Source organism: Nematolebias whitei, chromosome 13, assembly GCF_014905685.2.
Source record: "Nematolebias whitei isolate Nwh7 chromosome 13, NemWhi1, whole genome shotgun sequence".
Lineage (NCBI taxonomy): Eukaryota > Metazoa > Chordata > Actinopteri > Cyprinodontiformes > Rivulidae > Nematolebias > Nematolebias whitei.
Window position 1 is genome coordinate 27,829,499 of NC_056510.1, and position 13,387 is coordinate 27,842,885.

The 13,387-nt window shown below is 38.7% G+C and overlaps 1 protein-coding gene across 1 annotated transcript in view; it reads right to left on the reverse strand.

Annotated features, from left to right (window-relative positions):
* Positions 1-1,704: 1,704 nt before the first annotated feature.
* Positions 1,705-13,387, reverse strand: part of LOC119419680 (interleukin-1 receptor accessory protein-like 1-B) — a 23,639-nt gene continuing 11,956 nt past the window's right edge. Inside the window, exons 3-5 of the mRNA XM_037687047.1 lie at positions 13,236-13,379; positions 5,632-5,802; positions 1,705-2,559 (exon numbers count right to left, since the gene is read on the reverse strand). Coding sequence (XP_037542975.1) covers positions 1,838-2,559; positions 5,632-5,802; positions 13,236-13,379 — 1,037 coding nt within the window. The 3' untranslated portion in view covers positions 1,705-1,837. The remainder of the gene's footprint in view (positions 2,560-5,631; positions 5,803-13,235; positions 13,380-13,387) is intronic.

Here is a 13,387-nt window from a genome sequence, read left to right on the forward strand (position 1 = left end):
ATGATTAATTCAAGAAAAGTTACATGTTAGCATAACACAAGTCAACATTTTCATGCCATAATTGATATACGCTATATTAAAACAGTTGTTACAAATTGATAAATCAGTAAAATAGTTGTTGAGGCAAAGTTTTCTGCTTTTCTTGGTAATACTTTGATAATACTTGAGTTAGAGATTGTCAGGGGCACAAGTCTCACTTTAAAATTACTTTAAAAAGTCTAATCTGAAAAAATGGCAAACCGTTATCAAAAGACACAAAAATGAGTTTCATTCAGCAAACGGCGCTTTAAGTTTGTGATCAAATTTAAAATGTTTTGAACTGTTGTAAGTAAATAAGTTAAGACTGGACACAAAAAGAAACAGTCCAAAGAAAATCAATGCTTTTAATGTGCAGTGAGAAAGTAAGGGCAACTGATAATGATTGTGTTTCTATAAAGATAGACATTTCTTTCAGAGTGAAAACTGTGTTTATATATTTATATAAATATCTATATTATATATAGAATACATATCTATTTGCTATGCATACTTAAAAACCACACCTTCAAATATATTTAAAAAGTCTTTCAAAAACACAAATGTTTTCTTTTCTTATCCTCGAAACTGAAGGAAATCAGAATTATGAGCGTGGGAAGAAGATTCAGACTTTAAGAGAAGACAAACCACTTCTTGAATCTGGAACAGCAGAGGATGTATTTCAGTGGGATTGAAAATAAACCAGCATCACCTCTTCACAAACCAGTCACCACGCCGCAAAGTGTACAAAACCAGTGCAACACTTATAAACACAAGTCCTCGTTAGATGGAAGATGAAATGCAATTAAGTATGATCTCTCAAGCAAATTCTTTTCTGTTATAAAAATAGAATATTTTTTAAAATAATCTACAGATTTTTTTTTCAACGTGAGGCATTTCACTATCACTCTAAAACTGTTTTATTAGAAAAAAAAAAGAAGCTTTAGAGAGAGATCTGCCGGTCTGTCAGTCGGTCTGATTGGAGGGGACTGGCACTGATCCCCAACATCTTCAGCGGTGTTTTTTTCTGCCAGCTCCTCCTCCTCTTTTTGCATATTCTATGATTTTTTTCAAAGAGAGTTTCTTTTTAAAATAGATACACCTTTCACAGGCAAAAAAAAAAAAAAAAACAGGTTTCAGCTCTTCAGGTCTCCTGAAATGTCCATGTCTTTCAGAAAGGTTTAAAAAAACTTCTAAACTACACAATGATTTAAAAAACAAACATAAAAGAAGACAACAGAGCAAGTACGTGACATACCGCTTTTTCAAATTGAGCATTTCAAAGTAAGGATAAAAAAAAAAAAAACCCTGAAAGGAGAAACAAATGATAAAAAATATACAACTTGTATAACAGGTTAAAGCAAAGTCCTACAGTATAGAAGGCAATGATCATGATAGAATAAGACAAAAGAACAAAACAGGAAAACACAGATGCTACTAATAAAATGCAAATATATGTACAAACCCTGTTTTCCTTTTGTTTGTATGTATAGTGTGTACATGTGTGCATTGCCATAGTGTGTTTGCGCCTTGGTGTGGAGTCCTTGTGAGTTTGTTTCTCATTATTTGAAGAAAAAAAAAATAGTGTTCCCATTTGAGTTCCCTTAAATTTTATGTAAAAAAACATCTTCTAGAAAAAAAGTCCACTAGAAAGACGAGAGAAATCGCATCAACGAACATCCTGCACATCCTTTGTCTTGCTGCCATGATGCCAAATTGATCCAAAACAATTTTGGCCTCCACTTATTCTTCTAGCTGACAGAATCCAGTCATGTCGGACTCTGGTGGATCTCTCTAACATCAACTTGGAGTCTGCTTATCACTACCAGATGACGCTGGAGATGCTCGTTTCTCTTGGCAGCAAAGGGAGCATGGCGTTGTTAGCGTGAGGCTCCTCAAGGCTGTGTTCTCGGCTTTTTCTGGGTGGCCTCTGCCCGTTCAGCAGTGTTAGCGGGATGTTGCAGTAGGTATGCTGGTTCCCCAGAGATGACAGAGGTGGCAGGGTGCCTCCCGGGGGTATGTCGTACTCATAGCTTCGGTAGTAGTGTTTCTGCCTCAAGGTGGTGTGGTACGTGTTGTGGAAGGTTGAGCGCAGCTCCGGATGGGCTGTGGCCATGGCGGTGGAGGTGGCTGCTGCCATGGAGATGGCAGAGACGGTCTGCAGCTCTCCAAACGGACCCTGCTCGCTAACATCCAGCGCTGGCTCGTGTGTAAGCATGGGCTCTGTGCGTCTGAAGGGCATCTCGTACTGCAGCTGCTTCCAGAACTTTGAGTTGAGCTTGTTGCTTTTGGGGCCTCGCCACTTGATGACGGTGAGGGTTTTGATGGTGTGTTTGAGGGCCTCGACCTCCTGGTAGTTCATGATGCCACGCAGCTCAGCACACTCGATGAGGATGACTTTGATCTCACCAGTCACCAGCATGTTGCGCAGCCTTGTCTCCAGCTCGAAGATGCTCCAGCCTCGCCTCACTACATAGTTGGGCGTCATGACTATAATGAGGCGTTTGCTCTGGTCTACGCAACGTGCCACATCTTCTATGTAGGCTGCAGGAAACAGGAAGTAAAGACAAACATTTTATGAGATAAATGCACATTTAGTAAAGGTTTGATACTATTTGGTGCGTTCCAACCACAACACATAATGACGGATGAACATAAAGTCTGACAAAAGACAGGACAATGACAGCTGACTGGTCTAGAAAGTCAAGAGGACATAACATTTATATATACAACATCTAAAAATGTCTTTACCGCCCGCTGCTGAAAGGTGAAAGGCAGGCGGTGTTGTTGGGCAGTCTACACACAGTTGCTCCAAAATACATCAGAATATGTATTTGTATGTTTCTGGTGTAAATTGTTGTTTTATGTTTGAGATGAGCGGATCAACATGGTTTTAACTAATGATTTAAGGAGCACTGCTAGGAGCAGGTAGATGAAAGCAGCTGAATGCAAGAGGAAAAGACTGAGGGCGAGTACCTCCAAAGAGTCGTGTGTCATCCTGGTAATGCTCATTGGTGAGACCTAAACATAAACATGTTCACATTCAGGTCACAGGCAAGTACACATCACAGACAGACACATAACACCGCTGTAAAAGTGGCAGCACATCCGCTCACTCATCTTTTTATTTCACATATAATTAATCACATAGCATGTTTCCCCTGATTGGACATTCATTTGCAATGATTCTGCTTGGCACTGATGCTTGCGGCAATTTTCTTTTGATTAAAGGATAGAGGCGGCTCAGTCAGCGGGGCTCAGAGCCGTTCGCATGCTTCCCACTGATGTTTAATTCTGTCTGGACCAAGTAGGACGTGTTTGCGTTTTATCTGTTCTGCATGAAGCCTTCAGTACAAACATGCAGCATCGCTCCAAAGTAGAGCACACTGTGTACTGCTAGTGCAGACCAAGTGCTATGCAGGCACGAGCTTGCTCGCATGAGAACACGTTCACACAGAATTTTCACATTTTTATTAATGCATGGATAAAAACTGAAAGGAAGATAAATTTGTTCAATATATCAGCTCCCAGTACACAGTGCATACTGTATTCCCTCATCTGTAGCATTCGGTTAGGGAACAGCCGACAAGAAGACACGATCTACTATCTGAGGAGGTTTCAGAGGGAACATGGAAGGGATCCTTGTTACCACCTTCTGAATATTGCATTTCTTCGTTTCTTCTTATTTTGAAAATGTGAAACATTATGTATGGATCCAGCCAAGTTCAATCAGGTCATCTGGACAGTTTCTTTTATTTTTTGTTGAGATGGTTCGCCCTTCATCCAAAGGACTTCATCAGTCCCAGGAGTCACAAAAAAGTGAGTCCCACAAGCAGCACACCCACATAGTGGACCAATTAGTTTGCTGGTGATAAGATGGCTCTGGCTGCTTCAGAGGATTCGACGGGGGAGAGGGCAGGCCCCAGAAACCATCTTATCACCAGCAAACTGGTTGGTCCACTATGTGGGTTTGATGCTTGTGGGACTCAGTTTGTTGTGACTCCTCTGGCTGATGAAGTCCTTTGTGTGAAGGGCGAAACATCTCCACAACAAAAGAAGAAACCATCCAGATGACCTGACTGACTGAACTTTGTTGGATTTTCGACTTGGATTATTGAGCATGAACTTTGATATTATGTATACCAATCAGCCATAACATTATGACCACAAAACACAAAAAGTCTTGATTATTTCGATAGAATTATAGAATATATAATTATAATATATACAGGTGAGCAAGTGAGCATTTTACCCCTTCAGTTGATGCCCCCCCCAAATAAAGTTAAAATAAAATAATAAAAATAAAATAAAATAAAATGAAATGAGCCAGGATTTAGGCAACTCTGACAAAAGGGGCCACAGAGTGATGGCTAGATGACCGAGGTATAAAATGTTTACTGCAGCTCTTGTAAGACATTTTCTGTCTAAAGTGGTCAAAGTATGTAACAACAAAGAACATGGTTATCAACAACATGGTCATGAGTGACCAACGCTTTGTGCTGCTGCTGATGAAAAGGGTTTAGATGTTCACGTTCATGCAATGAACAGGGACCACAACCTCTGACCACCACAAAATTACATAAATAAAAACTGCTATAATGAACATGATCAAAACTAGACTAGAGCTACAGCAAGGTGACCTGGTCGGTTCTTTCACATCATAGGGGTTGCTCAGGTATTACCGAGGGGGGGGGGGGGGGGTAGCCAGTTGGTTCAGCCAGTCTGTGATTTAAAGTTATTATTCATGCTGAACAATCAACTTTTCTTTCTTATCGTGCAAATAATACAAAGTAATTAAAGTATCCGTTGGCAACTTCTTCATGAAGAGCCTGTTATAATTTAATATGTCAAAGGCATTTCTCAAAATTTCGTCATTTTAATAATATCTTTGTTTAATTCACTACTTAAAAAAGTAATAGCACTTTTTATCAAAGTGGTTAAAAGCCCAGCTGCTTGAACAAAACACTAAATTTGGTCAGAAATTTTCAGGGCCTAAATAAAGGCTACAAATAAACTTTAACAATTGAATTCCATCATATGCTGATGATGTTATGCTTATTTATTATAATTAATGGCACCTAAACAGATCTCATGTCTAATATCAGGTTTAGATGTTGCAACATTATGTTTTATATCAAATTAAGGCTATTTTAACATCTTTGAACAGTGTAGGTGTCCTTGTAATCCAAAAGTGCTCATTGTGTTAGCACGTAACGATTTCTCGCTGTGATATATTATTAGATGAAAGTGGCCTTTCCCATCATGATAATTTGCCACATCCCATCATAAAAATGGTTTGTGAACTGCTTCAGGGACAAAATGAGTTTGAGATGTTGATTAAATCTCCAGCTCTTGAACCATCTGAGCATCTGCTGACATTTGAGTTACGATTGAGTGCTGGAAGTTGTAATAATCTCAGGTTTTTACGGCACAACACAACACAAGACAGTGAAAATCAACACTAAGGACAAACACAAAACCATCACTTAAAACTACAACAAAGTGTAAAGCAATGCACTGAACATTTTAATAACATTATATATGCAGCAAAATCAAACTCTCTTTGCTTTTTTTATAGTGACTTTGTGAGCACACACACACAGCCATAGTGCTTACTTCCTGTTGGAATGAGGTCTCGGTCTGGGATGAAAAGTTTATAACCATAATGTTTTTCCAGCACATCAGGGAGGATCTCCAGGGCGAAGCGCTCCTCCTCCCTGGTCTCCTGACTCCATTGATCAGGGTCCACTTTGGTGTAAGACAGATATGCATCATAGTCTTTGTTCTCTGAAATAAAAAAGGACAAAAGAAAGAGCAGTCAGTAATTTATAGAAAACATGGAATAAACATGGTGATCTATAAGTCACGGCTGGATTTCTCAATGCCCAGTCAAAAAACAGCTCAAGTGAACAGACAAAAGATATTTGCACATTAAAAAAAAAAACAATTAAAAAGCTAGCCTTTAATTTTAAACGTTGAAACTCCTACACACAGATTGTTAAGCGTTCCATATCTTGTTTGTGTGTGCGAGATCAAAAAGTATGACCCAGTTTTTAATCAAAGTGTGTAACAGCCGCTAATAGTACTTTCCAAATAATGACTAAAATAATATATTCTTTCATTTATTAATATTATGTGTATGTGTTAATAATACAGGTACCACTTTACAATAAGTCTCCCCTTATGGATAATAAATGGTTTATAGATATGTTTTTAATTCCTCTATAAACGCATCATAAATTATTAATAACTGCTTATTATGCATTAATTAAGAGTGACAGAGACAAAACTGACCAGTTTGTTGCCAAATAGTGAACAAAATCTGTTCACCTATATATTTAATTTAGAGCTGTTATATTACACATTTCACACTAAGTTACATAATGAGCTTTTGTAAATCTAATTCTTTAGCATATAATATTGTACTTTATAACTGCAGTATCTACAACTAATATTATATGTTAAAAATTAGGTTTACAAATGCTTATTGTGCACAAGGTAGTAACTTAGTCTGAAATGTTTAATACAACAACTCTAGATGAAATATATAGGTGAACAGATCTGGCTCACTATTTGGCAACAAACGGGTCAGTTCTCTTTCTCAGTCACCCTTAATTAATGCATAATAAACAATTATTCATGGTTTATGAATTTTTTTTATAGAGGAATTAATAACATTTCTACAAACTATTCATTAGCCATCTATAATTGGAGTCTTATTGTAAAGTGGTACCAGCAAATTGGACAGTACACATTTATATCAGACAAATTAATATTTTTGCTTTTAAATTTGTAGATAAACACTTTCACATTTAAACCAAATATAAATAAAAAGTGATGACAATTTTTTTATTCATAACCACATATTGTTTTTGTAACAATTCTTTTCTGCAGCAGAGATTGTTTGTTATTCATTTTAATGCTGGACATTAGAACAAACAAAAATAGTAAAGACTTTCAAGATGTTAAGAGGGAATAAAAACATATCACTTCCTATATAATTGTTACTGTGCCTTAACTATAAAAGGGTAAAAAAATAAAATAAATAAAAATAAATAAATAGTGTCTACCAGCTCACCTTGACTTGTTTACGTCATATTGTTTGTAAAAAAAATCTATTGCATTGTGCCTATATTTAAACCTTCATTTTATGCTTGATCATGTCAATTTTTTTATTCTGTATCTGTTTGCAAAGACATTTAGTTCGGCAATTTTATACTAATTTTAATTTTAAGTCATGGCTTAGTTTGTTTTTCAAAATTAGCTGAAGGGTAAAGTTTCAATTTACAGTCATCAACAGCTCCACATTAAATTTTAACTCAATATCTGTAAAAGTGACTGAGACATTATAGTGCTAACTGGTTGTGGTGCCTTTTACTTTCATTTTACAGAATTAGCAGTATTTATATCTCAAAAGAAACAATAGTTAACAGAAGTAATACCTCTGTGTATGTAGCCATCATTAAAGTATTGATCTTCTTGCATTAAAATCTATTAGTCCACTGTGTTCAACTGTGCTGTTTCTGCTAATGGCTTTAAATGACCAGATCAGCCACATTTAGAAAACCTTGGTTACATGTGTCTGTGCTGATGTGAAAATTAAAGAGCTCAAAGTACTTGAAGTCATAGTTGTACTTTGGAGTAAAAGTTACATGCATTAAAGTCAAAATGTCACTTCATTGCATCAGAATTTTGACAAAATGTGGTTTTATGAAGACATTTTCTCAGTTACCACCATAACAATTTTCTCTGCTCTTTGCAGCATTTTCGTCAAATTTTATATCCTGGCTTGTAGAATTTATTCCCCTTAACCACAGCAGCAGTAGATGTTCAGATATGACGTCCTCCAGTACTGCTGTCCAGTTTACAGCCTGAATGTTAAAACAGAGGAACTTTTCCTCTAATAAGCAACACACCAATGCTTTGTGCTCAATATTGAACAGAACGGCTTATTCTTAATACAGAAGTGTGCACAAAACTCCCAGCACTGTCACATTGGTGTGTATATAAAAATAAAATGGGTTAGATAAAAAGAGTTGCCAATCAAGACTCAAGCTATACCCTCTTCCCCACTTCAAAGTATTTCCTCAGAAGACAATCAGAACTGAAAATGCAGGAAAAAACTGTACGATGACATGTTCAGCAAGTCCTAGTCATTATTCTCTGCAGAAACTTGAATGTGGGCCAGCCAAAGAGGGAAGAGAGGCTTTTTCTCCAAAACTCTTTGAGAACGGCGCACAGCTTTGAAACTCCCTGGAAAGGCCAGCGCTGTGCTCATTGGATCCAAACATCAAATGCAGCTTTCAAATTAGCAACCAGCGACGCAAATTAACCACCTAGCAAAGAGAGAAAATTGAAAACAGCTTGTATCAGCCATCCCCGACAGTATGACTTAATCATGTAGGAAGTTTGAGTCAACAAAACTGTGCTATAGATAATTCATGCTATTGGAGAAACAAAAAATCTGTGACAAGTTCCTTGTTTCCAAATTATTTGCAAGTTCAAAAGGCACAAAACACGAAAAGGAAAATTCTAGGACAGGCAACTCTGAGAGGAAAAAGTTAGCTGTGCTGTGCAGAGAAAGAAACTGCCAACAATTTCAGGCTGTTTCTGCTGCAATTTGTCACTCAGGGAGGATGTTTTGAGCTCAGGCAGTCCCTGCGTGCCAATACTTGGGCCTTCGTCAGCACAATGAGAGCTTCCTTCACTGACATATTGAGACAGATTTGTTTTTAAATGGCCAACAAATTGGAAATCCTTCTCCTTTTTCCCAAGTGCAGTCATGGCAGAATTGTAGTAAACATTCACACTTTTATGCACCTCAGAAGATGTAGTTAGTGAGAACAAATCATCCTTGGTTCTTTAGGTGAAATAAAAAGATTAAATTGAGCTATTGTAAATACACACGGGCAGAATTACTTTAATGAACCTACAGTGGCGCATTTAAAGTCTTCTGACATTTACCTTTTGTTAAGAGGATTGGTGAAACAGGTGAAAATGTAGAAGATACGTTTTTAATGTCTCACAGATGAAAGGTAATAGTGGACAATACTGTTTTTGCTTATAGTGGAGACAGTAGCTACAGACCCGGCTCCAGAAGAATTCAGCTGGGGGGCCCAGTAAAAAGTCATTTCATTTTATATAAATACATAAATAAACATTGACATAACCTTGCAACTGAAATAACCGTATGTTGTTTATTAATACAAAACAAATAACTTAAACAGTGACAGTCACCAGAAAATGCTGAGAAATTGTGCTCAACCCAAAAAAGATAAGTCTGGTCCTCTGGACATATATATATATAAAAAAAATTAAAATAAAATAAAAAAAGTAGAAACGTTTCGTCTCTCATCCGAGAGACTTCTTCAGTCTGAGGTGCTGTATTCAGCTCAGTCTCTTAAATAGCACCTTCTCAGAGTGGATCAACCAGTTTGCTGCTGACAACCAAAACCAGCTGATCACATGCTCAAGAAGGACCATCAGCCTAACAATGGATCATTAGCACACTGATGGCTGTTTACTGTTCACAGAGGGCTGAGTGATACTAGCAATCACAGCATTGTAAGAGGGGGACAGTTGAACCCGGAGGCCTCCATCCCTGTTTAATGATGGACGATTTCTTTTCACAAAGATGGCCTCCTTTACTCCTCTCTCAAACCATCGTTCCTCTCTGTCCAGGATGTGAACATCTTCATCCCTGAAAGCGTGACCGCTGGCCTGGAGATGAGTGTAGACTGCAGAGTCCTGGCCTGATGATGTTGATCTTCTGTGCTGGGCCATCCTTTTGGCCAGTGGCTGTTTTGTTTCCCCGATGTAGGACTGATCACAGCCCTCCTGACACTGAACAACATACACAACATTACTCTGTTTGTGCCAGGGGACTGGATCTTTGGGATGAACCAGTCTTTGCCGTAATGTATTTTGGGGTTTAAAAGCCACTGGTACGTTATGTTTAGAAAATAAACGTCTCAGTTTCTCTGATACCCCCTCAACATATGGAATGACCACTGGTCTGGGTCTGGGTTCCACCTTTTCACCTGATGGCTGACTGGAGTCCTGTTTGGGTTTCTTCTCTGCTTTCAGGAAGGCCCAGTTAGGATATCCACTAGAGCCTGTCTTGTGTGGGATTTCTCCTTCTGCCTGGCTCCTGAGCTAGTGGGGATGCTGTCTGCTCTGTGGTACAGAGTCCTGATGACTCCTAACTTGTGCTCCAAAGGGTGATGAGAGTCAAACTGCAAATACTGGTCTGTGTGGGTGGGTTTGCGGTACATCTCAGTTTGCAAATGTCCTCTATCAGAGACTGAGACCTCACAGTCCAAGAAAGCCAACCTGCCATTTTTTACATCTTCTCGTGTGAACTTGATGTATTTATCCACAGAGTTGATGTGGTCAGTAAAATGTTGGACTTCCTGAGATTTGATTTTAACCCAGGTGTCGTCAACATACCTGAACCAATGACTTGGTGGTGTCCCTGAAAAGGACGTCAAGGCTCTCTTTTCTACCTCCTCCATGTACAGGTTGGCAACAATAGGAGAAACTGGAGACCCCATAGCACACCCATGTTTCTGCCTATAATATTGCTCCCCATATGTGAAGTAGGTTGACTGCAGGCACAGTTTCAAGAGTTGACACAGTTGTTCTGTGGAAAGTGTGGTCCTGCTGCTCAGAGTGGTGTCTGATTTTAATTTTAAACTGACCACCTCTACTGCATCATCAACAGGAATGCAGGTAAAGAGTGATGTGACATCAAAAGAGACCATTGTTTCATCAGTCTCCATGATGACATCCCTCACCTTTTCCACAAAATCCATGGTGTTCTGTCCAGAGGACCAGATTTCACTTTCTTGGATTTTTCTATCTGGATTATTGAGCATGCATCAGGATAAATTGTGCTCAAGTTTGCATAAACAATTTTTGCATAAATCTTAGAAACTAGCACTGCAATAATCATTGTGTTTGAAACACACTGACACCAGAAACTTGAAGGTAACTGTATATGAACTTCTCCTGAAGAAACGTGAAAATGTAAAAAAAAAAAAAAAAAAAAACTGAACATTTTGAACATTTTCACTCTTTTGTTGAACAAACCTGACATGCAAATAATAATAATAAAAAAACTCAGTGGGAAATCCATCTTTAAAAAAAATTTATTGAACTCAATAATCAGATTTTCTGCCTCTCTGTAATAAAAATGCATTGAAAGCTCATCTTTTCCTACTCTTGAGTAAGGAATCCCTCTGGCTGTACTGGCCTTTTTCGATCTAATACAGCTGCAGTTTACATTTCCCAGATGATTGAAATCTTCTTTATAGTCTGTCCTTCCATTCTGTCTTGCATTTCCTGGTTAGATTTGTGCATATTACCTTATCATTTTACCATATCAAAGTGTCTTCTTCACCTTCTTCTCCTTCTTGTAGTGGTGGGCGGATCAATCCAAATATTGATAATATTGATACCAACATGGGTATTGATATTGATCAATATCAGCGTATTGAGATCGACACTTTAGCTTCAGTTTCTCTCCTGTATGCACTGCTGCGGTTTCATCAAAGATGTCAGCCAACTGTCTGTGTAAGTGCCGCTCCTGTCACAGCACAGAGCAACTTTGCAAAGGCAGGCAGGGCAACAGAGAGGATTCTGGGAATATTTTTTGTGAACTCAGGGCTTTGGAGGTTGTTTTATTATTTACATTTTATTTATTGTATTTTCACTAATTATTTTTGATTTGTAATTATTTTTGAAAACCTAGAAAATAAATTCACTTAAGAGGAGACATTTTGTTTTATTCCTTTATGTCCTAAATATATTTTACTGCTTTATAACATTTCTTGCGGTGTGATAACTTTGTACTGTTTGTTTATTCAAGAAAAAACATCCAGAAAAGGAGTGCAATGAAGGGATATTTTTTATTTAATTATCATAGTTTCTGAACACAATGTTTAATTTATTCTTGAGTGATCATTTTGTGCACTTTGTTTAAGGAAAAAAATCCAGCCATAACAAGGTATGGGGAAAATTGTTTTGTTATTGTTCTATATTAAAAAAAAAAACTTTTATTATAATAAAATATTCCTTATTTACTTATAAACTCTGCCTAATTCTATCCTGAAGGAAAAAAAAATCACAAAACACTTAAACGTCATCAAAATTCACCGTAATTATTTAAAAGTATCGTATCGGTTTTCTCCGCAGGGTGTCTGGGCTCTCCCTTAGAGACAGGGTGAGAAGCTCGATCATCCGGGAGAGACTCAGAGTAGAGTCGCTGCTTCTCCACGTCGAGAGGAGCCAGTTGAGGTGGCTCGGGTATCTGGTTAGGATGCCTCTTGGACTCCTCCCTGGTGAGGTGTTCCGGACACGTCCCACCGGAAGGAGGCCCAGAGGAAGACCCAGGACACGCTGGAGGGACTATGTTTCTCGGCTGGCCTGGGAACGCCTCGGGATTCCTCTGGAAGAGCTGGCCCAAGTGGCTGGGGAGAGGGAAGTCTGGGCCTCCCTACTTAGGCTGCTACACCCGCGACCCAACCCCGGATAAGCGGAAGAAAATGGATGGATATCGTATCGGTATCACTATCGGTGATACTGGACCTGTATTTATTTGGTATCGATCAATACCAAATTTTGCAGTATCGCGCACCACTACCTTCTTGTGAAATTAGCGGTTGGAAAACTAGTCATCTTTACGCCTCTAAAAGTCCAGTTTAATCGCCTACAGCACCTTCTGCTGGCTATCTTGAGTTGCATCGCATAGGTTCAACTTTTTAACATGGGGCAGATACGTGAATGGGCAGAGGGCCCGGCCTAGCCGGCCTGCCCTCTGGCTCTGGGTCCGAGTAGCTAGGTGGTCAGTGCTCCAGTCTTGTAACTGTGGCTGCAGGTTTGAGCACAGGTTGTGTAAGGAAGGACATCTGGTGTGAAACACTCACTATTCATTATTCATTCATTCATTCATTCAACCTTTACTATGGTGACCCCCGCAGAAGGGAGCAGCCGAAAGAAAGCCAAGAGCCATTCACAGTAGTTGGTCTGAGTGGGCCAATTTGTAATAAGGAGACTGTGTATGCTGATTTAAAGGTTTAACATAAATAACAAATTACAACTCTGTCATTTCTCAACATAAAATCATTCCAATGCTGCAGCAAGAAAAGGGGGTGGGTGATATGCATTTATGTAAACCCCATTTATGCCTTTAGGTTTTAGATGCACTGGGTTGACCTTACCTCCATCAACATCCTCGCTGCCAAAGTGCCTCCTGTAGAAAAGCATCAGCTCAATCTTGTAGCATTTGTAGAGGGAGATGAGAAAGATGAGGAGCAGCAGGATTGCTCCCAGCCCGCCTGCCAGCTCCACTGTGTACATGAGCTCTGCTGAG